The sequence below is a fragment of the Diorhabda carinulata genome, chromosome X (assembly GCF_026250575.1).
Source record: "Diorhabda carinulata isolate Delta chromosome X, icDioCari1.1, whole genome shotgun sequence".
Lineage (NCBI taxonomy): Eukaryota > Metazoa > Arthropoda > Insecta > Coleoptera > Chrysomelidae > Diorhabda > Diorhabda carinulata.
In genome coordinates this window covers 12142393-12169720 of record NC_079472.1, presented here as the reverse complement: position 1 = coordinate 12169720, position 27328 = coordinate 12142393, and the positions used below count along the sequence as shown (strand labels likewise).

The following is a 27328-nucleotide window of genomic DNA, read 5'->3' as shown; positions in this document are numbered from 1 at the left end:
ATTATCTTGCTATCAATACCTAGGTGTATAATGGCCGTCAATTCAGAATGTATGAGTTCGGATCTTGCATCAACAGTAGGATGTCGGGACGGGCAAAATGCCACGGGCCCCCATCCGTAAGGGGCCCACATTCCGAGAGGGTGCGACGTCTAGTAAAATAAATTAGATTTATCTTCAATTAATTCAATTTATCTACGAGCAAGAACAAGTTAAACGGGAAGTTTTATCAAAAACACTTAGTTTTAGAACGTAGCCGGTAGGGGCGGTAGGTGATAAAATCCTTGCCACATTTAGATGCAACGCTTTGAGATTTTCACTTTAAGAGTTTGCACAAGGAGCTATTTTAATGAAAAGTCAATTGCAAAATTTTATAAACCATATAAAGCGCTTCAACATAAAGCCATAGATCTTTCATATGCCTCAAAACTCTCGTAAGTTGGCCTGGAAGATCTTAAAAAGACTCGAAAGGTCGTTAAACCTTGACATACCTGAAATTCATCAGGGAAAGTCAAATTTGCGAGAATGAACGTCCCCAAGATACTGGAAGCTTGTTTAAAGCTGAATATACAGAATCGTAAAAGCAGCATCGATATTTGTTTTATAACTTGTGGTTATTTCCACTAATCTTCACGAAACCTCGACTTTTCATAGACCAAAATATTCCTCATGAATTCATCTATCAAATGGTGGAAATTGCGTGGAAATCCGTTCAGTAATTTTTGATTTATGCACTAATATACTGAACCGCAAAAGCAGCATCGATCTTTGTTTTATAACTTGTGGTTATTTCCACTAATCTTCACGAAACCTCGACTTTTCATAGACCAAAATATTCCTCATGAATCAATTCATATATTGGTGGAAATTGCGTGAAAATCCGTTCAATAATTTTTGAGTTAAGCACTAATATACAGAACCGCAAAAGCAGCATCGATCTTTGTTTTATAACTTGTGGTTATTTCCACTAATCTTCACGAAACCTCGAGTTATCATATATCAAAATATTCCTCATGAATCAATCTTTCTATTGGTGGAAATTGCGTGGAAATCTGTTCAGTAATTTTTGAGTTAAGCACTAATATACTGAACCGTAAAACCAGCATCGATCTTTGTTTTATAACTTGTGGTTATTTCCACTAATCTTCACGAAACCTCGACTTTTCATAGACCAAAATATTCCTCATGAATCAATTCATATATTGGTGGAAATTGCGTGAAAATCCGTTCAATAATTTTTGAGTTAAGCACTAATATACAGAACCGCAAAAGCAGCATCGATCTTCGTTTTATAACTTGTGGTTATTTCCACTAATCTTCACGGAACCTCAACTTTTCATAGACCAAAATATTCCTCATGAATCAATTCATATATTGGTGGAAATTGCGTGAAAATCCGTTCAATAATTTTTGAGTTAAGCACTAATATACAGAACCGCAAAAGCAGCATCGATCTTCGTTTTATAACTTGTGGTTATTTCCACTAATCTTCACGGAACCTCAACTTTTCATAGACCAAAATATTCCTCATGAATCAATTCATATATTGGTGGAAATTGCGTGAAAATCCGTTCAATAATTTTTGAGTTAAGCACTAATATACAGAACCGCAAAAGCAGCATCGATCTTTGTTTTATAATATGTGGTTATTTCCACTAATCTTCACGGAATATTTCCATAACTGTTACGCAACTTTGAGTTTTGCTGAACAGAAAACCCGAAAAAAGAAAATTTAATAATTCGTACTCAAACAAAAATTGTGATTCTAATTGAGTACGCTCTTTAAACTGAAATTACTAGAAAATCAATGATTATAATAGCGTTTCATATATGTAGTGATTTATTATGAAATAAAAAACTTTATCGTTGATTGTGTTTGATACGCCACTGGTCAGATTAATTTTTATTCAGATTCATTTTTCGCGAAATTATTGCTCAACATTTGAGATGAGATATATTTAGAATATTAAGGCTTTCGTTGTTTGATTATATAATAAACGGTATTTTTGAGATAACCTTTATAAACAAATCAAGTTAAAAATTTTGGTGAACACGCCTTATTCCTTTGAGAACCTCCACCAAATATTAAAAATTTTATTAATTATTTTATTCATTGGAATCCTGACCTGTAGTGATATTAATGATGATTTTGTGTATTCGATCAGCGATCGGACTAAGATTGGAAGAAGAAAGACAAAGAGAAGATTAATCGTGGGACGGGTAGAGAGAGTGAGAAGGGGCGTGGTCAGATGGCGCCACTGTCCGGCGAGAAGGCGTACGATCTTCGGAATAATTTGATAAAGGTAAGGTTAGGAACCTTGTTAATTTTATTAGGGTATTTTTTCGTTTTTATATTTTTTTGGTCTGCGTCTCGGATGAATTTCGCGATAAATTCCAAGGATCACAATGACGAAGGAGGTCAGGATATTATGTTGTGGTGAAATAAGAAAAGAAAAACGTTTTATGGTGAGTAATTTGTTGCTAGGGAATAGTTTTACGAGACAGGGGCGGACTCGAAATTTTTCGAATACATTATTATCATGAAATACCCTTCGATTTATGCCAATTATGCTTGAATTTGTCTCTTTTTTCTTAGTCAAAATTGGGAGTAGTTGAATACCACTTGGCAAAATTAAGTGGGGAGTAGTCGCTCTCGCAGCACATCAAGGAATTTTTCTTTTTCTTCTTCTGCTTGCTATCTAACTAACTGTATCTTTTATGACCTGTGGGGTTGTAAGCAAATTTTGGTGACAAAATTTTGTTCGCAATTCCTCAAATGATTAACATGGCGATCGAATATTGGAAACACATGTCTTACAGTGGTTTTAATCCCGTAGAACTTAACTTCTGGAATACCCTAGGGCTTTGTTTTAATAATTTTCAATAATAATAAATGACATTATTTTTAAATTACATTTTAATAATCCCTATTATTGATGAATGTGCTTACAAAAACTCAACATAAGAGATCATGAATCAATCTTTCTATTGGTGGAAATTGCGTGGAAATCCTTTCATTAATTTTTGAGTTAAGCACTAATATACAGAACCGCAAAAGCAGCATCGATTTTTGTTTTATAACATGTGGTTATTTCAACTAATCTTTACGGAACCTCGACTTTTCATAGACCAAAATATTCCTCAAGAATCAATCATTCTATTGGTGGAAATTGCGTGGAAATCCTTTCAGTAATTTTTGAGTTAAGCACTAATATACTGAACCGCAAAAGCAGCATCGATTTTTGTTTTCTAATATGTGGTTATTTCCACTAATTTCCACAAAACCTCGACTTAATATACACCAAAGTATTCCTCATGAATCAATCTTTCTATTGGTGGAAATTGCGTGGAAATCCTTTCAGTAATTTTTGAGTTAAGCACTAATATACTGAACCGCAAAAGCAGCATCGATTTTTGTTTTATAATATGTGGTTATTTCCACTAATTTCCACAAAACCTCGACTTAATATACACCAAAGTATTCTACATGAATCAATCTTTCTATTGGTGGAAATTGCGTGGAAATCCTTTCAGTAATTTTTGAGTTAAGCACTAATATACTGAACCGCAAAAGCAGCATCGATTTTTGTTTTCTAATATGTGATTATTTCCACTAATTTCCACCAAACCTCGACTTATTATACACGAAAATATTCCTCATGAATGAATCTTTCTATTGGTGGAAATTGCGGGAAATCCGTTCAGTAATTTTTGAGTTAAGCACTAATATACTGAACCGCAAAAGCAGCATCGATTTTTGTTTTATAACATGTGGTTATTTCAACTAATCTTTACGGAACCTCGACTTTTCATAGACCAAAATATTCCTCAAGAATCAATCATTCTATTGGTGGAAATTGCGTGGAAATCCTTTCAGTAATTTTTGAGTTAAGCACTAATATACTGAACCGCAAAAGCAACATCGATTTTTGTTTTATAATATGTGATTATTTCCACTAATTTCCACCAAACCTCGACTTATTATACACGAAAATATTCCTCATGAATGAATCTTTCTATTGGTGGAAATTGCGGGAAATCCGTTCAGTAATTTTTGAGTTAAGCACTAATATACTGAACCGCAAAAGCAGCATCGATCTTTGTTTTATAACATGTGGTTATTTCAACTAATCTTCACGGAACCTCGACTTTTCATAGACCAAAATATTCCTCAAGAATCAATCATTCTATTGGTGGAAATTGCGTGAAAATCCTTTCAGTAATTTTTGAGTTAAGCACTAATATACTGAACCGCAAAAGCAGCATCGATTTTTGTTTTCTAATATGTGGTTATTTCCACTAATTTCCACAAAACCTCGACTTAATATACACCAAAGTATTCCTCATGAATCAATCTTTCTATTGGTGGAAATTGCGTGGAAATCCTTTCAGTAATTTTTGAGTTAAGCACTAATATACTGAACCTCAAAAGCAGCATCGATTTTTGTTTTCTAATATGTGGTTATTTCCACTAATTTCCACAAAACCTCGACTTAATATACACCAAAGTATTCCTCATGAATCAATCTTTCTATTGGTGGAAATTGCGGGAAATCCGTTCAGTAATTTTTGAGTTAAGCACTAATATACTGAACCGCAAAAGCAGCATCGATTTTTGTTTTATAACATGTGGTTATTTCAACTAATCTTTACGGAACCTCGACTTTTCATAGACCAAAATATTCCTCAAGAATCAATCATTCTATTGGTGGAAATTGCGTGAAAATCCTTTCAGTAATTTTTGAGTTAAGCACTAATATACTGAACCGCAAAAGCAGCATCGATTTATGTTTTCTAATATGTGGTTATTTCCACTAATTTCCACAAAACCTCGACTTAATATACACCAAAGTATTCCTCATGAATCAATCATTCTATTGGTGGAAATTACGTGGAAATCCTTTCAGTAATTTTTGAGTTAAGCACTAATATACTGAACCGCAAAAGCAGCATCGATTTATGTTTTCTAATATGTGATTATTTCCACTAATTTCCACCAAACCTCGACTTATTATACACGAAAATATTCCTCATGAATGAATCTTTCTATTGGTGGAAATTGCGGGAAATCCGTTCAGTAATTTTTGAGTTAAGCACTAATATACTGAACCGCAAAAGCAGCATCGATTTTTGTTTTATAACATGTGGTTATTTCAACTAATCTTTACGGAACCTCGACTTTTTATAGACCAAAATATTCCTCAAGAATCAATCATTCTATTGGTGGAAATTGCGTGAAAATCCTTTCAGTAATTTTTGAGTTAAGCACTAATATACTGAACCGCAAAAGCAGCATCGATTTTTGTTTTCTAATATGTGATTATTTCCACTAATTTCCACCAAACCTCGACTTATTATACACGAAAATATTCCTCATGAATGAATCTTTCTATTGGTGGAAATTGCGGGAAATCCGTTCAGTAATTTTTGAGTTAAGCACTAATATACTGAACCGCAAAAGCAGCATCGATTTTTGTTTTATAACATGTGGTTATTTCAACTAATCTTTACGGAACCTCGACTTTTCATAGACCAAAATATTCCTCAAGAATCAATCATTCTATTGGTGGAAATTGCGTGGAAATCCTTTCAGTAATTTTTGAGTTAAGCACTAATATACTGAACCGCAAAAGCAACATCGATTTTTGTTTTATAATATGTGATTATTTCCACTAATTTCCACCAAACCTCGACTTATTATACACGAAAATATTCCTCATGAATGAATCTTTCTATTGGTGGAAATTGCGGGAAATCCGTTCAGTAATTTTTGAGTTAAGCACTAATATACTGAACCGCAAAAGCAGCATCGATCTTTGTTTTATAACATGTGGTTATTTCAACTAATCTTCACGGAACCTCGACTTTTCATAGACCAAAATATTCCTCAAGAATCAATCATTCTATTGGTGGAAATTGCGTGAAAATCCTTTCAGTAATTTTTGAGTTAAGCACTAATATACTGAACCGCAAAAGCAGCATCGATTTATGTTTTCTAATATGTGGTTATTTCCACTAATTTCCACAAAACCTCGACTTAATATACACCAAAGTATTCCTCATGAATCAATCATTCTATTGGTGGAAATTACGTGGAAATCCTTTCAGTAATTTTTGAGTTAAGCACTAATATACTGAACCGCAAAAGCAGCATCGATTTTTGTTTTACAATATGTGGTTATTTCCACTAATTTCCACCAAACCTCGACTTAATATACACCAAAGTATTCTACATGAATCAATCTTTCTATTGGTGGAAATTGCGTGGAAATCCGTTCAGTTATTTTTGAGTTAAGCACTAATATACTGAACCGCAAAAGTAGCTTCGATTTTTGTTTTATAACATTTGGTTATTTCCTTTAATCTTCACGGAACATACCTCTCACACTGCTACCGGTTCCTTTCTCTATTCTATTATCCAATTGCTATAATTGAAGTTTCAAAGGGAGACATTTTTTTTTCAGAATAGAGATTTTCCTAACTCATGACCTTTAGGTCATAGATAACTTGAAAACAGAATGTCAGAGAAATTTTTAACACATTTTTCAAGCTTCTCTTTCAGTACGATAGCAAGAAAATAAATTAATATCTAATAGTTTGTAATATTTCCTTAATATAGTCTCTAATATATTCTCTCAAGCTCAAGTCTTGTTAATAAATTAATTAATAATAATATTATATTATCCAAAACTATGTATTTTGCCTACCTACGAACTTAAAAATGAATTAATAAAAATTTTACGTACCAGAAGTTCTACAGCTTTGTCTTTCAACTGAAAATAAGTAAACATAGTTTTAGATAATCGTCAAATATTATTATACCAGATGTTTTGTTTCGAAAACATTACAAACTATCCAAAGTAATTTATTTATAATAATCTGATTTGGATTTTAATTTTTCTTTTGTCTCCTATTCATCCACCAAGAAACAACAATCGAAGAAATTGTAAATTAGAATCTAAATTAATCCAAAATGACGTCCTAGAAGAAACTCAACTAGATTTTGATCAACCGCCGATCGAAACTCCACCGATGGTTAACCGGTTAACTTTCTTCCCAAAAATTTGCGTTGGCTGCACTGAGAGTTCAATTTTAACCAACACGCAAGCTAAAGTAAACAAAAATTGAGGTTAGAAAGTACATTTCAACTGTCGGTTGACACTTCGATATTTATAATACGTAAATTCTGTTTTAACTAACAGTTGAATCTCAATCTTCGATCAACCGGACTCCGATTTCATTCACTCTAAGTTCAGAATGTGTATTTAACACTTTGAGTGTCGATGGTCTAGGTATTGGATTAATAGTCATAAGGGCAATGGAATATTTAAATATATTGCGTTAAAGCAAATCGTAGTACGTAGTACACGTTGTGTAGAATAAAATTTTATATTTTTCAAGGTATCTGTAACTACAAACTATACTAGATAAGAGAGGTTATGTTTTTGACGTTCAGCGACGATCAGCGCGTAAAAAGTTGGTTAATTTTTGACATTTATGAACGTCTAAGGCGCATTTTGCAAGAAAATGTTAATTCCATTATTAGACCAAAATGAATATTTCAAATATCTATCAGCAACTCGCATACTCCTCGTATGACAACGTGTTTTGAGTACTTTAACAATTAAAAATGTCAAGTAATGTCATATTTGATATATTTACAATGTTGCCGTTTCTAAAAACTTAAATAGAAACCCTCGTATAAACCTAATTAACTATAATTCATCAGTCGACGTCGTCTGTTGTGTCCATTCATTTCAAAGTCTCGTGGAAAACTTACGAAAAGTGTCGCAATTAAAATATTCAACTCCCTGTGAAAGCTATAAATCTAAACACCATATTATGGTAATAATTCAGAAAAGTGCTGCTTTATGAACGAAATTAATAATTTAGAAACTCAAAAGCTGCAACAAGGGAAGTAAATTCCGTGAAAACTTCTCATATAATTAATAACCTCTGAAAATAAACAGCAAAAACTATGCAAATGCTAATTTTTGGTAGAGTATCGTTTCAAAAAAATTTATAGACTTAAATGTTAAAATTATGATTCCCAACTGCATCATTTGGAATATCTAATCAAGTAGTTGAAATTAGTAGCAAAAATATAGTAGAACTGAAAAAATATAATCCAGCAAGACTGTCTCAAGAAATTTGTGGCTTCTGTTATCCATATCAGCTAGTGGAAACTTACGCTATCTCGTGGCTATTTTGAATACTAATAAGTGCTTCAGAAAAATTGAATACCCAAATTAAAAACTTGCCTTATAATAATATTAAACGCAACTTCTAACTAGTTGTTGTCACTAAAATTAAAAAAGTAAATGATGACAACGTAAAAAACGAAATTATAGTTTTTTGAAGGATATCTAGTAGTCTAGTTCAGACACCGATTCAAACCTAATCGTTCAACATCAAGACAAACGTAGAGGGCATCAACTAATGGCCCTTTTCCTTAAGGATTTTTCCGGATAGATTTATCCAACTATCAAATCCTGAATTTTGATATGGAGCTATTTGAAAGGCAAAAATCGCAATAGATACTACAATCAATTGAGAAACATAAGCATAAAACATTTTTCCTTACCATATGTACAAGGACTTTCTCAACAACCTTTTTTAACGCTGTCTACATGGGACAGACATCGCAATATTTAGAAAATAGAATAAAAGTTCATCAACATTTTTCCTTACCATATGTACAAGGACTTTCTCAACAACCTTTTAAAGCTGTCTACATGGGGCAGACATCGCAATATTTAGAAAATAGATTAAAAGTTCATCAACATTTTTCCTTACCATATGTACAAGGACTTTCTCAACAACCTTTTTTTAACGCTGTCTACATGGGACAGACATCGCAATATTTAGAAAATAGAATAAAAGTTCATCAACATTTTTCCTTACCATATGTACAAGGACTTTCTCAACAACCTTTTAAAGCTGTCTACATGGGACAGACATCGCAATATTTAGAAAATAGATTAAAAGTTCATCAACAATTCTTAGAAAAGGTTTACAAACATAACAAGATAAAACTATTAATGATGAAAAAGACCTTATCAATTTAAGAAAATTTGTAACTCTATTTTAGAATTTTAATACAAGTACAAATAATTTGATTGATGGCTGCTACATATTTTTGAGATGTAAAAATTCAGTAAAAAACAATTTTTCTTATTAAAACTATTTTGTTTCCATTTTCATTCTGATAATAATGATGTAGGTCATCTATTGATTAATACAAATACGCAAATTGTCAGTGTCAAATCATATTTTGATAAAAACTGAAACTAGTCGAAACGCCAAAAACAAATTTTAAATCAGAAAATACCTAAAATCAAAACGATTTAGTTCTATTTATCTTGTCCTATGTGAAAAAAAACCTCAAACTGGTCGATTTTTATTCTTAAATTTGATGTTATACCCTCCAGCCCCCCCTACGAATTATAAGTACCCCTCGAAAATTTTAAATGAGGAAAGGGATCGTGTCCAAAGGGATTTTAGTCCTCTGTTCAGCAATATGAAGTTTTTTCAAATTTAGTGCAATCATAACTGAGAAAATTAATTTTTGGAGCAAGGAAAATCCTCACTGGATGTGCTGGACTCACACTCAATATACTAAAAAAGTAAACGGTTGAGTTGGTATCATTAACAGTAAATTATTTTTTTGAGTGCACAGTTAATGGTGTTAATCATCCTAATTAGATAGATTGGTTTATCCCAATAGGTGAATTGGTAGACGTGGAACGATCGAATGGCCGGCTAGATCTCCCGATTTGACTCCTCTCGATTACTTTTTAGGTGGTTATTTATAATCTAATCTATATTTCAATAGGCAAGGCAATATTCCTGGCTTAAAAGCTAGGATAATGAAAGAAATTAACAAAATAATCCCTGGGGTCATATCAAGAAGTGAATTTTGAACTTTAATTGTAAAGTACATTGTTATGATTGAACCAAATTTGAAAAACTTTATATTGGTAGACAGAGGACTAAAATCCCTTTCAAACAATGTGCCATACGACCCCCTTTCTCATTTAAAATTTTCGAGACAGTGCTTTTCAATTTCAGAATAAAAATCAAAAATCGACTTGTTTGAAATTTTTTTTAGTACATAATAACATACTTAGAATCAAAGTTTATTACCCGATGTTTCTTAATGAGATAAACAAGTGTTTTATCGGTAATCTTCAAACGTTCAAAGTTGATAATAAAATTACCCCATCTAATTATAAATTGATTGGTATAAAACGAACTGGTGAGAAATAACAAACAATTCGATAAGAAAGCATCGAACGTTATCTCTGCATGTTGTTTATGAAGAAATCTCGAAATAAATCATAATTATTAATATTAATTAGTTGGAATTATAAACAATGAATAGCTATTTTAATTAAACATTAGTTTTTCATAAAATCGTTTCAAAAATCTTGTTATTGCTCCAATTAAACTGATAATTAAACTAAAGATTATCAATGCTTAAATATAATAATAAGAAACAACAAAAATTTTGATAGAATTTTCAAAAAAAATCCTGTCGTTAAGTTAATGGGTTAGGGTAGGAGTGGGGGAGATGTAGATGGTACAGATTGGAGGGATAGTTCGACTAAAAGGTCTTTTTTCAGCTCAATCCAAACTCGTCAAAAAATTCACGCCACAAATTACTTGGTAAGCAAGCTTGAACAGGAATTATAATTTATACGAGGTAACAACAGATAAATCAAAGATTTTTTTTATACCAGGTATCAAAAAACAATAAGTTTAACAGGAAATAATAACCTCAGCTGTATCCACCCTTAAGCCTAGCTAAAACACCCCAACAGCGCTTCGTTTTCACGACCCATTTTATTTTATTCGCTTCATTTATAGTATTCAATTAAATTCTAAGTGTGACTCACTAAGAAAAACACATTTTTCTCCCAAAAATTGATTTTGTTCATCAATATAATTTCCTTCAAGAACAATACATCAATCCAACGCTTCTCTAACTTCTCAATGAGCTTTTTCTCAAAATAGGCTTCAGTTTTATCAATTGCTTCTTCAGTCAGTAATCACTGATGGTCAAATCTGGACTAAACGGTGGATGATGAAGCAATTCGTTCAGTTAAATCATCGTTACCATCGACTTGTGAATCGGTGCGTTGTTTTGGTGAAACAGTGGACATTTGAGGTCGTTTTTCCTTGATTTTTGCATTCAAACTATCCAACAACTGCATTTAATATTCGCTATTGATTGTTTCTTCCTTTTGGACATAATTGATGAACAATATTGCACGCACATCCCAAAATACTGAAGCCATAACCTTAGGACGTGGTTAACCGGCTGTAATCCATTCATATAATGATCGTTTTGATTCCAAAGTAAAGTGATGGATCCATGTTTGATCCATTGTCACATATCGACGCAAAACCTGTGATTTATTATGTGTAAACATGGCCAAACACTGTTCTGAATCATCAAAACGTTGTGGTTTTGGATCGACTGTGAGTAAACGCGGCGCCCACTTTAAAAAAGCTTCCCCATGGTCAAATTTTCATGCATAATTGTAACACACTGCCTTCTGACATGTTAATGGCGATTAATTACGATTAGGTATAACCAATTTGTGGACTTTTTTACGTTTTCTGGAGTAATCACCTCAATTGGTCGACCACAAAGTGTTGTTTCATCAACATCCATTATTGCAATGGCTGAAATTATTGAATTTAAGTTTAAATTTCTAACTCATGCACCCTACTCTCCAAATTCAGTTCCCTCAGATTTTCAGACTTGAAAAAATAGATCGGGAGTTAAAGATATAAAAATAAATATATTTCTTTCCAAAATGTTTGGGTACATATTATGTAGTTTCTTTTTTCGTTTTGTTTCTTTGTCGTATTATTTTGATTATTGTTTTTAATTTTATATTTTTAATATTAAAACTTTTCCATTTGCACTCAGTACTTTATTAGATGCTTGTTTTCGATAGTTTTAATGAGTATTGACGTTGACGATTCGCAAATTGTGGAAAATATAAATTAGACTGTAATTTGTAGATAAAAACTGTGTTTAAATAGAAATTCTGTTAAGTAACTTTTTTTTAATTATTATCTCATTCAATAATCTCTATAATATGTTGTGGAAAATTGAATAGACTCGTTTTTCAGTTGAAATTGTTGATTTAAATGTATAAAATGCGCTTTCAACGATTGAAATTTCATTAAAATTAACGAGCTGTCTACACCGGAACGAAAGGCATTAAATTATATAATCTGGTTTTGAACAATAACCAACTATCGTACTATATCAAATATTGTATTAATTTTATAAAATTGTTCACATTTTTTGATAATGAAATATAGGAACGTGACTCAAAATGTCTCTAGCAATTGATATCGATAAAAAATTTGATGAAATTGATAAATAAAAAAGCAAAACTCCTGTCCCAATTATTGATTGAAATATGATATTGGTGACTATCAATTTACTAGCAGTAGAATCCGTGAATCGATGTTAAAACAATTTCAAGATGTTTATCATCAGGTATTAGAATGATTTTTACGAAGTAAATGCAAAATAATATAAAAATGGAAAAATCAATGTAGAAGGGGCATAATTCAAGTAGAATAATCATCAATCTAGAGTTTTTCAACTAAATACTGTATATCAAACCAGATAACTTAAAAGTACGAGTATGGTTCTAAAAGTACCTGGCTCACCGAATAAAAACACATCCTAAGGCCCTTAATAGCTGAGTCTTCATAATTATTCATAGCAGTACGTTTTCTTCAAGTACTTGGAAGATATTTGAAGAGCAGCAGCTACATCATAATCATTACAGACAGGTCCAAGAACTCTTACCAGACGATTTATAGGTTAGAATGGATTTTAGCCAAAAATTACCAGAAATGACAGCCCTAGGTATGTTTAAAACTCGTTTAAAGTTTATATTTGGGCAGCAACTTTAGGTAACAAATTAATAAGTTATCACCTGGAAGTTTAAATAATGATACGAGGGAAGATCTCTATTTTTTATGCACGATGGAGCTCCACCGCACGTTGATAGAAGTTAGCGTCATTGGTTGAATAACCATCTTCGAATCGATGGATTGGTAGAGGTGCAGAAGCTCCGATTCATCGGCCTCTTCGATTTGAATTCCTTAAATTACACAGTTTGATTAGTAAGGCAGAATTCAACAGACGCGATCACTTTTTTAGAAACACCCCGTATATTTATTGTATTTCGGGTTTAACAGTAAAAAAATTGGAGCGTCGTACACCCTGTATTAAGTATTAAGAAACGGGACTAATTTTAGAAAAATAATTTTGAGGTGACGAATTTGCGGACCACCTCAAATTCGAAACAAAAAATAACATTATCAAAATATAAAAAGAGATAGAAATTACCCGTCTATGACGAGAATTAGAAAAAAACGGGGGCAACCGCGGTAAGAAAGTGGAAAACTGTGTTTTGTAATCTAAATGGCGTTTGGATATCGAGTTTTAGCTACCGTTCTGCCAGCATTTTGGGTGGCTTCATATAAATGAACAATAATGTCCTTTTAACACTTGATAAGTGAATGATAAGGATTGGAAATTAATGCTTTTAGTTCTTTTAACGTAGGACGCCGATGACACGCTCATAGAAGCTACTAGATTTTTTTTTTGATGATGACGACTTTAATTCTGAAAGGTATTACAACAGAAAGAAACTGATCAAGATATTGTTTCCATTAACATACTGTATATTATTAATATAGGGTTCTCCATAAAAGTGTTTCAAAATAAATATAAGGGTAAGGAAGGTAGAAATTCGTACAATTTGCACAGCTTAACAAGTGGACGTTTATAGAAACAATTGTCAATTATTTCTCGTAATTTGACAGCTGTCAAATGTCACAAGTTGTGTTTTAAGTATGGGAAATGGTGAAAAAAGAAGAGAGACGCTTTGATTGAACTAGATCAGCGTCAGTTTGCGAATATTGTGCAAATAAGCAACAAAAATCGAAATTTAGAGCTCTCGCTCGCCAAAGATTTGAAAATTATTATCGACGAAGAGTCATATTTTACTTTTGACCATATACCGTATACCATGAAATTGTTTTAAAATAAATATGGACAGCTTAGCAAGTGGACGTTTACCAAAACAACTGTCAATTATTTCTCGTGATTTGACAGCTGTCAAATGTCACAAGTTGAGTTACAAGTATGGAAAATGGTGAAAAAAGAAGAGAGACTCTTTGGTTGAAGTAGATCAGCGTCAGTTTGCGAATATTGTGCAAATAAGCAACAAAAATCGAAATTTAGAGCTCTCGCCCGCCAAAAATTTTGAAATTATTATCGACGATGAGTCATATTTTACTTTTAACACCAATAAAACGGCGGATAAACAGACTTATTCTTCTGGTAATTCTGCGAAAATCTATGAAACAGAATGTGTTGCTTCGAAATTAATGCAGTTCATAAATAAACAGCATCCTCAAGGATATTTTGTGTTTGCACTACATATGACAACTGCCCATCATGCATAAGATGTTGTGAGAGCTTATGAAGAATTGAATATTTCATTTATTAACAAATCAAATCTTAAAGGCACATGAAGAATTAGAAAAAAATTCCTGCTCATATCAATTAAGCACAACCAAACTACACAACGAATTATTACATATCTTGAGATATTTTTTGACTATGAAAGATTTTTCCGCTTCTTGCTTTCGATTTTTGAATTCCATAATGCCCTATATAATTTTACCTTTTCATACCTATACAAAAAAGAAACAAGGGAAAAAGCTGAATTAAAATGAATGTTTTGATCAGAAAAAATTTCATTAAATACAAAAAAGAAAAGAAAATAATGGAAACAAAGCAAATGGACTACTTGAGAAGATGGTGCGGGATATCCAGAGCAGAGCATATACGAAATGAAGACATTCGATGAAGGTTTACATGATTTCACAGAGAATGCAGAGTAAGCAATTGCTTTGATAGAAGACCCTCAAGGATCTGGAAGGAAAAAATTGAGCAGACCATGAAAGACAGAGCTATCCAGGAAAACGAGTGGATATAAATGATGTTGAGGATACGTGAAGATATTTTTAAGAAGACATTTTAGAGAAGAAATATAAAAATAACACACTGGTAAACGAAAAATATAAAAAGGATGGTTAAAAACATAATATAGTACAAAAAATTGAAAAATATAGTTTTTTTTACTTTATTTATTTTTCAATACCAACAACATATAGATATAATCAAAAACTTTTCTCTGGCAAGTTAAGGAAACATATCTGAAGAATCTAAAAGACGTGAAATGCCATAATAATTAGAAAATAGTTCAAGAAACTCTTGATGAAATTGGAGCGAAGAAAAAAGTTCTGAACCAGACCAATAAGAACTAGAAGTAGAGGAGATGAAGGAAGATCTAGGTGGTCAAGTAAATTCAATCTACCATCTTCATAATTCTTCTTCTTGACCACTTATAACAGCCGATATTCCGTGGAAAACTAAGCAGATACCTTGACATGAAACTTTTAGCTTGATCAAGCGTTTTAGGGAAAGTCTACAGGTTATTCCTCCTCCAGAATATCGCGTTTGTTATCTGTAGCAATGATAAGAGTTATTTAGTTCGCTAATGCTGATCCCAATCTTTTTGTCCTAATCTTTATCATACATTCCTTACCATCAGATGAAATACACCATGTTGAACTACAACAATTTAAGTATTGATATTTAAGCATCAATACAGATCAAACAATTACAGTATATGATGAAACTGATGGTCAAAAATTCTCTCAAAATTAATTATTTGGGATTGTTATCAAATTTAGTTTCCAAGCTCTCGATAGTAGTATGTTAAATCAACTTTCTATCAAAGTGAAATGAAATTCATTCGAACTATTCAGAGAAAATGATTGGTAAAAGTATTTTCTTTTAGTCGGCTTCGTATGCGTCTGGTGTCGTACTACATTATTTCTTTTATGTATCAGATCGAATATTTACATGGAATTAAGGAAAAAAACTATATTTGTCTTATTTTAATTCGTCTAAACCAACTGGCAACTGGTTCCACCAGTTAACTAGGTCTCTGTTTTTGAATCATAATGAGATATAGGCGCCTCGGCATAATTTATATCTCGCCTGTCTTTTGTTCTTTTTTTTTAATAGTTTTGTAGAGGCAGGTACCTACGGTTTCACAACATATACGACCTGTCCCATCAAACTTTCGGAATATATATATCTTTAAATATGAATTGGATAGTTTTGTAGAATTCGTTTTAAAGTCTACCATAGAACAAATATACTACCAGTGATTCTATTTGTACGAGCTATAAACTTATCATTCAGTCTTGTTAAGTAAATTGTTAATCTTCAACTGGTAGATACTTTTAGTGCTAATAGAAGAAAATTTACGTCAAAAGTACAATCTATAACTCGATTTAAAACTGCTACACAACTTCAAGATCATTAGTTTTTCTTTACCATGTTTACTTGTCCAGAAACCACCAGATGTTAAGCTATCTTCAGGTATGATTTCCATTTAGAAGATTGGCTATCATCTTAGCTACTCTAACAATGATTCTTTCGACGCTTTCCTTCAAGACCAAACTTTTCTTTACCATGTTGAATTGTCCAGAAACCACCAGTTGTTATGCTATCTTCAAGTATGATTTCCATTTAGAAGATTGGCTATCATCTTAGCTACTCTAACAATGATTCTTTCGACGCTTTCCTTCAAGATCAATACTTCTTCTTTACCATGTTTAATTGTCCAGAAACCACCAGTTGTTATGCTATCTTCAAGTATGATTTCCATTTAGAAGATTGGCTATCATCTTAGCTACTCTAACAATAATTCTTTCGACGATTTCCTTCAAGACCAAACTTTTCTTTACCATGTTGAATTGTCCAGAAACCACCAGTTGTTATGCTATCTTCAAGTATGATTTCCATTTAGAAGATTGGCTATCATCTTAGCTACTCTAACAATAATTCTTTCGACGCTTTCCTTCAAGACCAAACTTTTCTTTACCATGTTGAATTGTCCAGAAACCACCAGTTGTTATGCTATCTTCAGGTATGATTTCCATTTAGAAGATTGGCTATCATCTTAGCTACTCTAACAATGATTCTTTCGACGCTTTCCTTCAAGATCAATACTTCTTCTTTACCATGTTTAATTGTCCAGAAACCACCAGATGTTAAGCTATCTTCAGGTATGATTAACATTTAGAAGATTGGTTAACATCATAGCTACTTCAACAATAATTCTTTCGACGCTTTTCTTCAAGATCAATACTTCTTCTTTACCATGTTTAATTTTCCAGAAACCACCAGATGTTATGCTATCTTCAGGTATGATTTTTATCGTTTCGTCTTCCACATAGAGTAGTTCGTTGTAACGGAATCATTATCAATGGTTTTGGTGAAGATTTACCCTGGCCTCTATGCATTCGTCAGTTTGGATTGAATGCAAACATATACAGTTTGTTTAAGATTATCATTTGTATATTTGCTTCATCAAATGTCTTACATTTTGGTTGGCATTACATTTTGTTTCTTTGGAATTGTGACAAAAGTTTATTGAAGCCGTATATTAAACATGTAATTTCAGTGAGATATTGTTGGATAGGGAGCTTTTGCTTACCCTTCTAAATCCTTCATTTTATTTACTAAAATTTCCATTTAAATTTATTATCAAACAAAAGATATTAATATAAATGATAATATGTTTTAAGATTCTCAGAGAAACTGAATAAAAAGTATTAGTAGCAATAAAACTAAACCTCGTATTCGTTTGTTGCACTTCGGGGGGCAAAAGACCTTTTTTGTAAACAGACCGCTTTAGCCTTAAAACATTTAAAGTTGACTTTCAAATAATTTACGGCTTGAGCTTGTTAAACGTCGTCACCAAATTTTGTACCTGGTAAAAAGAAACAAAACGAGAAACATATCTAAAGTTTAGATAAGATTTTATACGATTTGCCTTACTTTAAATATCAAATTCCATTGCACTCGAATGGGATCTTCAATGTAGAGAAGCATGTGGGAAATTTGTGTTACAACATCCACCAAGCTCGCCAGATTTAGTTTCCTCTCAATTCTGGTTAAGCTAAACCCATTCAAAATATAATTGAGTTCATAGAATCGTGTTTCTTTGACCCGAGGTACCTCCAATGGATTGACAACAACACGTTCTGAGTACTTCACTATTTAAAAATTGATTAAGTTGTTGAAAGGGGGGATAATTAATTGTTTATTAAGTAGAATTAAAAGTCGGTAATTCTTTTACGAAATCTATCGTATCAATTAACTGAGTAGCACGGCTTTCTTCTGTGAGAATCCTCAGCCTGTTTATATATTTGTTCACAATCTCCGGCTAACACTTTGTCAATATTTGACAACTTCGGCCTTCTGATCGGAACTGACGGCTATCGTTTGTCGCTCAGTCGATACTTAATCTTCTTCTTACTCAAACAATGTTAATGCGTATTTAACTTCAATATCGTATTTCTAGGAATAATTTATTAAACTAACTAAACACCTGTGAAAAAAATTACTAATACGTGTTGAATCAGATTCTATAAAGATTATTAACGATTCTGTCAAATCTTTTTACGTGGAAAACTGTTTCCCTTGTTAGGTGAAACGGTTCAAGCTTCAAAAATTATGTAGATGATACAATTTAAACTAAAATAACTTTCATTGAGACAGATTTTAATTTCAATAAAACAAATAAACAGCAATCATAATCAATAAACTTATTTATGTCTTATATTCATTTCAAACGTATTTTTCTAATGTCATGAATTCAGAATTTGAGGAAAAATGTGAAAAAAAATGTTTTATTCTTTTCTCTTTACTGTATCTCTACGTTCTTCACTGTCCTCTACTCTTCCTCCTTTTTAAATTACTCTTCCTCTTCTTAAATCGGATTTTGCCCATCCTTCATCTCACCTTTAGCAATTCTTTTTGGATTCCTACCCTGACTCATTGAGCTCTAGCTACGACTATTATGTTAGCATCTTCATATATTTCTTTTATTTCATTATTCCTTTTTATTGTTTCATCCTTTACGAACTGGTTATCTTCTTTTAAAATCTATGATATACACAAGGCGCCTTAGAGAATACTCCAGACGAGGCTGTCAATAGAGAGGATAAGATAGACCAACCTTCAGATGTATGGTAGGGCAGGATATTATTTCAATTACTGCAAATAGGGGATGTCCACAAGAGGGACAACTGGGACTACGGCATACTCTGTAACATAGTTCAAAGAGGACCCAACTATACGAAAAGGTGGTGTCGATCGGTGGGTCTAAACGTCATCCCGGATCTAATTTCTTTCAATAGCAAGAAAAAACGTCAAGTCCATCAAGCTAGACATCAGAAATCATGCTTAACAGCTGCACTAGAACTGATTCTAAATCTCCGCATAGTACCGGAAAGTGTGGTAGAGAAGACGTCACTTAGAATGTTCAGAGACGAAATCACCAAAAAAAAACCGTCTCTAAATAATGACTTAACCTCTGGGACAAGTGGCGTCATAAGACTATACAAGAAATGAATAGAAATACGATTAAAAAGTATACGGAAGGATTTAAAACAGCAGACGGAACTTGAATAGTGTGCGAGAATCAAATACTCGGAGAGTATTTGTATTTTTGATTGTTTAATGCTAATCAAAAGCTCGTTAGCATTGTGAAGATTGTTTTTATAGCCAAAACGTTTGTGGATACGATTCGAATACTATTAAAAACAAGGGAAACGATAACTAAGTATCATTATGATGATTTATCGACAGTTTATTCATTTGATGGTTTAAAAAATATTGAAAACTCGCTGGTTTTCATTGAAATTTTTAATATAAACATGTCACTTTCGTCTGTTTAATATGTCTATCTCGAAAAAGAAATTAGTTGTAACATTTTTTTAATTCCCTTATGAATAAAATAACCAACCCATTCCGGATTTAATGAGGATTCATTAAAAATAGTTTAGACAGCTGCCAAAAGAAATTCAATTTCCGAAACTGACATTTTACGTAAGCTACCTCTGCCCGAACGTCCTAAAAATGATGCTCGCGTCTACAACTGCTTATTTTGATTTTTTTTTAATTTTTGAAAAATTATCGATAAATTGGCAGTGTTCTTCTTCGTTTCCTGCGCATATGAACTCGAAGAAGTCCGCAGTTGTTGGCACGGGTAGTAAGTGGCGCCATCAATCATTGTTCTACGGAAAACGCCCAGGGCTGTCTACTAAACAAACATGTAATTATGTATATGAACCCCTGTTTATCCCGAGTCACTATCATTATACAACAACAACAACAACAACCTGACCACCTCGATTTCTTTCTTTCTTCTCTTTTATATTTCTATAGTATGGGAGATAGTTTATCTATAAAGAAATACGGATTTTCGTCTATGAAAGAAGTATCGAACGTCAAGAAACTCTTTCAAATGTTGTGGTAGTATCCTAGTAAATGATAAGATATCAGTTGCTAGGCAAAGCTACACTGCTCAACACAATTTACTGTCACACGGAAACTTGGAGCAAATTTTGCAACCAAACAATAATTTGTCAATAAAAAAAATTGACACATCAGATTTCTTTGTGACTTCAGGACTTAAATTTATTATGAAAAGTAAAAAAATTACTAAAGCTGTTAAATAAACAAACATTAATTTGGATTTTTCGCTTTTACGTTAAAATATATAGGGTGATTATACTTATGCGAGACCTGAGGACGTCCGGACTAGATTTGTGCTTGATTTGGAGGCTTTGAGACAAACAGTTTGGCACTATGTAGAATTATGTCAAAAAATTCAGAAACTCGAAAAAAAATTTGACATGTTTGTATATATATTTATATATTTCCTAAACCATTCGAGATATCGATTTATCTTTGACATTAATCGATTGAGAAAACATGTCTCTATATATTAGATATCTTCAGTTTTATATTTGGAAGAAATATACAGGGTTAAATCTGAAGTAATTTTTTTTTAAATAATATCATATAAATTTGTAGTATTTAAAGTTGTGGAATGGCAACGTAGCAATACAAAAAAATCTAAATAAGAACGTTGGTACTTACTTAAAAAAATGCAACAGCTTTTTCGTGATGATACTAAGCAAGTTTTATAACATAAAGTTAGAAGTTATGAAAAAGTGTATTTCCAACTATTATGTCAAAAAATCCAGGAATTAAAACAAAATTTTCATATTTCGTAAACCACTCGAGATATCGATTTATTGTTGACATGAATCGATTGAGAAAACAAGTGTCTAAATGACTGTACATATTAGATGTCTTCAATTTATGAAGTTATAAGTTATGAAAAATTGTATTTCCAACTATTATGTCTAAAAATCCAGGAATTAAAACAAAATTTTGACATGTTTGTATTAAAATTCCCATATTTCATAAACCATTCGAGATATCGATTTATCTTTGACATGAATCGATTCAGAAAACATGTCTCTAAGTGACTGTATATATCAGATACCTTCAGTTTTATATTTGTTAGAAATATACAGGGTGGAATCTGAAGTAATTTTTTTTTTAAATAACACTATATAAATTCATAGTATCTACAGCTGTCGAACGGCAACGTTGCAATACGAAAAAATCTAAATAAGAACGTTGGTACTTTCTTAAAAAAATGCAACAGCTTTTCGTGATGATACTAAGCAAGTTTTATAACATAAAGTTAGAAGTTATGAAAAAGTGTATTTTCAACTATTATGTCAAAAAATCCAGGAATTAAAACAAAATTTTGGTATGTTTGTATAAAAATTTTCATATTTCGTAAACCATTCGAGATATCGATTTATTGTTGACATGAATCGATTGAGAAAACAAGTGTCTAAATGACTATATATATTAGATGTCTTCAATTTCATATTTGTTAGAAATATACAGGGTTAAATCTGAAGTAATTTTTTTTTTAAAAATAACACTATATAAATTTATAGTATCAAAAGTTGTGAAATGGCAACGCTGCAATACGAAAAAATCTAAAAAATAAAATTGATACTATCAAAAAAAAATATAACCGCTTGTTTTTGCTCATAAGCAAGTTTTATAACATAAACTTAGAAGTTATAAAAAAGTGTATTTCCAACTATTATGTCAAAAAATCCAGGAATTAAAACAAAATTTTGACATGTTTGTATTAAAATTCCCATATTTCATAAACCATTCGAGATATCGATTTATCTTTGACATGAATCAATTGAGAATGTGTTTATATATTAGATACTTCAATTTTATATTTGATATAAATATACAGGGTTAAATCTGAAGTGAATTTAAAAAAAAAATAACAAAATATAAATTTATAGTATCTACAGTTGTGGAATGGCAACGTCGCAATACGAAAAAATCTAAAAGAGAACAGTGGTAGTATCATAAAAAATATATAACCGCTTTTTCGTGATCATACTAAGCGAGTTTTATAATATAAAGTTTGAAGTTATGAAACAAAATTTCAGATTTCAAATGGAACTCTTTCCTCTGCTAATAGCAAATAATTTTGTTACAGATTTTGCTAAATTTATGTAGAATGGAGTTTTTTTGAAACGAGAAGTTCAGAAAAGATAGCAGCTGCTTCCAAAAAAAAATTATTATAAACGGAAAATTGAGGAAAATTCATGATTTCTCGTAAAACAATACAATTGATGCGACAATTAAAATGATTTTTGGATTTTTCTGACCGAAATGCATGATTTTTGTTACATATGTTTTCTAAAAAAGTGTATTTTCAACTATTATGTCAAAAAACACAAAAAAATTGAACATGTTTGTATGAACACTTCAATATTTCCTAAACCATTCGAGATATCGATTTATTTTTGACATTAATCGATTGAGAAAACATATGTCTAAGTGACTGTCTAAATTAGATATCTTCACTTGCATATTTGTTAGAAATATGAAGGGTTAAATTCATTATTTCTCGTAAAATGATACAATTGATCTGGAAATATGTTTTTTACATATTTTGTGTTCTAATTTCCAACTTATAAGTCATTTTAATGCTTTTGCTATAAAATAAGGACTTGGATATTGATGCTGAAGCCATTTTGAGATTTTTAAACCCCCAAATTCCATGTCAAAACTATTGCAACAAATTATCAACAAAAATAATATCAAAAGTGAATACGTTTTGTATTTACTCTGAAAAAATCTCAAAATATAGACTTAAGTTGTTTTTATTGTATTCATAACGCCGATAACAACATTTTCTGAATACGCCTTGTAGTTTGGCGAACATTCAGCATCCTATCATTTGTACAAATTCTCATCCCGTTCTGCAAATGATAAAAATGAAAGACTTACTAAAGAAGCTTAAGAAAATGCTAGTTTCTGGAGTGAATTACGTTCTACAGTTTCAAAAACAAAGAAACTTAATAAAATTCATGGTTTCCCAACCATTTTGATAATATAAATAACGATATTATCAAAAATTATAGTTTTTCAAAAAAAAATTTCGAAACCTAAGATTTATATTCGTCTTCAGACAATCACAACTTTGGTTTATATCGAATTAGTACTGAACAACTATCGACTAAAGTTTTCTATTAATTGATTAACACGAAGAGAAACTTTTTTTTACAAAAAAAATTGCTTTCCCAACAACTGAAAATTAGTTTGATTTTTACTAAATATTTGAAAATTTGCATGTGTATCGGGTAAAGGATGTTATCGATAGACATTTTGATGTCAACTGGAGCGACAATATGTTCATCGTCCTCTTCACACGGCTGGCTGAGACAATTTTTTTGTCGTCTAGCGATTAATTTTTGGTCCAATGGACCGGAAAGTCAAAAGAGACCGGCCAATGGTTCAAATTTCGCTCCTTATATTCCAGGTCCAGACTGACAAAAATATTTCGTTTATAATAACTGAACAAAACGTAACAGAAAAAAATTCAAAAATGACAAGAGAAGAAGAGGAAGAAGCAAAATGCCCAACGAAAACTGGTTGTGGAAGCAGAACTATAACTAAAACAAATTCGTCGACTCATCGAGACAATCTTGATGATGAAATAAGATCCCAGAGGACTGTAAAAACTATATTAAACCAGGACGATCCACAATCAACGCAATCCTCATAGTAGCGAACTACAAATCATCATTTTGAAAACACGAAGACCTAGGAGGACGAAATATGAGGTATAGTAAATATTTGAGGACACTACGTTGTTTATCATGTTAATCATCAAAAGTGAACTTTTTCAGTGAATTTGTGAGCTTGGTCATCATTACTTTTATTTGAAAGGCTTTAGCACAACCAATATAAAAGCTGGTCGACCAAATGATGTGACGACTCCAGAAATCTTGAAGAAAATCCACTGGATGATCTACGACTGGAATTGTGTGACCTAGCAGATATAGTTGAGACATTAAATAGTGCGATACATAGCATATTGACTAAAATTTGGACATGGGAAAGCTGTGCGTAAGATGGGTGGCGCCTTTGCTCACAATAGAACAAAAACAGCGTCTTAAAGATCGAGTGTTTGATATTTTTGCACCGTTTAATAACCAAGGATGGAAAATGAGTCCATCACTTCACACTCGATTAAAAAGAACAATCAAAACAATGAACTGGAAAGGGGGAAACGATTCCAAAGAAGGCAAAGACCGTTCCACCTGCAGGTAAGGTCATGGCGCCGGTTTTTTGGAATGCGCGTGGTATAATTTCCATTGACTACCTTGGAAAAGGAAGAAATATCAACGGCAAGTATTTTGCTAACTTATTGCAAACTTTAAGCGACTAAATCAAGCAAAAACGGTCGCTTTTGGGTAAGAAGCAAGTTTTGTTTCCTTATTCCTTATTATTTGATCCCTCGGATTATTTTCTGTTCCAAGAAAAAATGACACGGTCGTCGAAGATTGTCGAACAATGAAGAGAGACATTTAATGGCCAATTTGAGCAGCTTGACTATTCTTATTATAAAAAGTTGAAAAAAAAAATATATTTTTTCCAAAATTTTCGTGCTTTCTTTGTACCATCTTCGTATAAGAAGCTTCTAAAATCAGTTAGAAACAGTCTTATATCCGTACTAGACTTTTTTTTGTCTTAGTAACTTGAAAATGTGAAAATCAACATATTCTCGTTTTAAGTTTATTATTTTATTTTTCGTCTTTTGAAAATAACTTTTTTATAAATTAAAAATGTGGTAGTACGTCCCAATTTCGACCCTGTGTGGGTGAACTAAACATTTACGCCGGTTTGAACTCTTTTAAGACACTCGAATATTCTATGGCAACCCTTTTTCCAAAACAGGCCGTGTATTTTAATGTTTTTTAGGCAAGATCTTAAATAGCTGGTGAATTGATCGGTGAGTAATGCGAGTAAATCATTATTATTCCGTTGGATACATTGTCATAAAAAACTTTTTATTACAATAAGAAAGGACCTTTAACGATGTATTTTCCACCATATCTTCACTTTTTATAGTTAAATTTATATACTGAAAAGTTGATGAAGATGACGTTGATAAAACTGATACTGATACTGATAAAACAGCTGATGGAAATCTCACTTTTCTATTAACAATTTTTAGTCAATAGTAACTATGCTTAATACAAAATCTACAGGATGTCGTAAAAATGCTTTCGTGCTTTTATTGGTCTTGTATAAGCTGCACAGAACAATAAAAAAAGGTTTGGACAGGCCAAAACCGCTAGATGGGGTGTATATTCACCGTTTCTTTATTCACATTATGAATTATTTTGGTATACAACGAAATTATGTGGTAAAAAATGAGGTTAATAATTTAGATCTGAGCTCTTTATCCCAGAAGACAAAGAAAACACAAAAATTCCGAAAAAAAATCGTTTTCAACGTAATCTCCTTCCAGTTCCATATACTTTTTCCAGCGATGTTCAATGAGTGCGATTTCCTATAATTAGAATCGTCAAGCTCATCAAAATGGTCATTAACTGTCGATCACCTCTTCATTGTTGGACAATCTTTGACTCTGAGCCGAGAGGGCTAAATCTGGCGAATAAGGTTCATAAGGTAGCTCAAACTTTGATTGTCTTGATGAAACAACACTTTCTATTCAATGAGAATTATCCCACGTGCATTCCAAAAAACCTGTCCTCACCTGCAGGTGGAACGGTCTTTGCCTTCTTTGGAACCGATCTCTCTTTCCAGTTCAATGTTTTGATCGTTCTTTTCCATGTTCCATCCTTGGTTATTAAACGCTGCAAAAATGTCTAAAACTCGATGGAAACATCTTCAAGAAGCGCACAGCTTTCCCATGTCTAAATTTTCAGTTAATATGCGATGTACCACACTTTTTGAAATGCCTACAATGCCTGCTAGGTCGCGCACTTCCAGTCGACGATCATCCAGTGGATTTTCTTGGACATTTCTGGAGTCTTTTACTGTTAATATCAAAAGAGCAAATTCTAGATCAGTTTCTGATCATAATGATGACCAAGTTTACAAATTCACTTGAAACGTTCATTATTGATTACTGCCAAACAAATATTGAACAAAGTCAGACCAGGTAGGTACTTTTGGAACCATCCCCGAATTCGATGGATATAAATTTTAGTGATGAAATAATTTAGATGCTTTGCTTTCCAAAATTAATGTAATATGTAAATTATTTTATGTTTTACGAGTTATAATTGAATGAAATAAATTGCTACGATGTTTCGTTCCATAAAATGATATTTTAGTTACCCTGTATAATCAAATATATCTATTATACAAATTCTAACGATAATTTCAACATCGATAATGAATAAACTCGTACACGAATACAGGTAAAAGAGTAGGTAGATCAAAGCCTAATGAGTGCTCAAATGAAAATAGTAATAAATATAATAACCCATCAAACTCGTTAAATCAATAAAATTTCTATAGTTTCTATTGACAATACCCTCATTAGGAAGGGTTTTTTTTATATATAAACATTATTGTGTAAACCGAGAAACACCAAAAAACGATTATCATTACAATCATTATAGGTCATTATTTCTTTGACATAAAATAAATAGTTTTATTTGCCATTGTAAATTACGTATTTAATATTTCATTTAATTCGAAAAATAACAATATTATCAATTTATTCAGGGGGTTTCAATATATTATACATAAAGCAAAAAGAAAAAATGTGGCAATAGCTCTTTTTTTGAAAAATTGTCAAAAAATCATTAAACAAAGAATGTCTTTCGACTTAAACGATTAAAATAATGTTAAAGCACAGAAAAACTAACAAAAATTGATAGATATAAATATAAACTATGAAATATTGACTAAATATTCTAAAAAATGAGAAAATAAAACGAATAAAGAAAAAATTAGTAATTTTAAGATGTA

General features: G+C 31.8%; 1 protein-coding gene across 4 annotated transcripts in view; it reads right to left on the bottom strand.

Moving 5' to 3' along the window:
- Positions 1-27328, bottom strand: part of LOC130901697 (optomotor-blind protein-like) — a 119150-nt gene that overhangs the window by 35772 nt on the left and 56050 nt on the right. For 2 of the 4 annotated variants that reach the window (XM_057813233.1, XM_057813234.1), the window contains exon 4: positions 6744-6770. The exons of the other annotated variants lie outside the window; for them this stretch is intronic. In XM_057813233.1, the coding sequence (XP_057669216.1) occupies positions 6744-6770 (27 nt within the window). The remainder of the gene's footprint in view (positions 1-6743; positions 6771-27328) is intronic. 4 annotated transcript variants of the gene reach the window in all.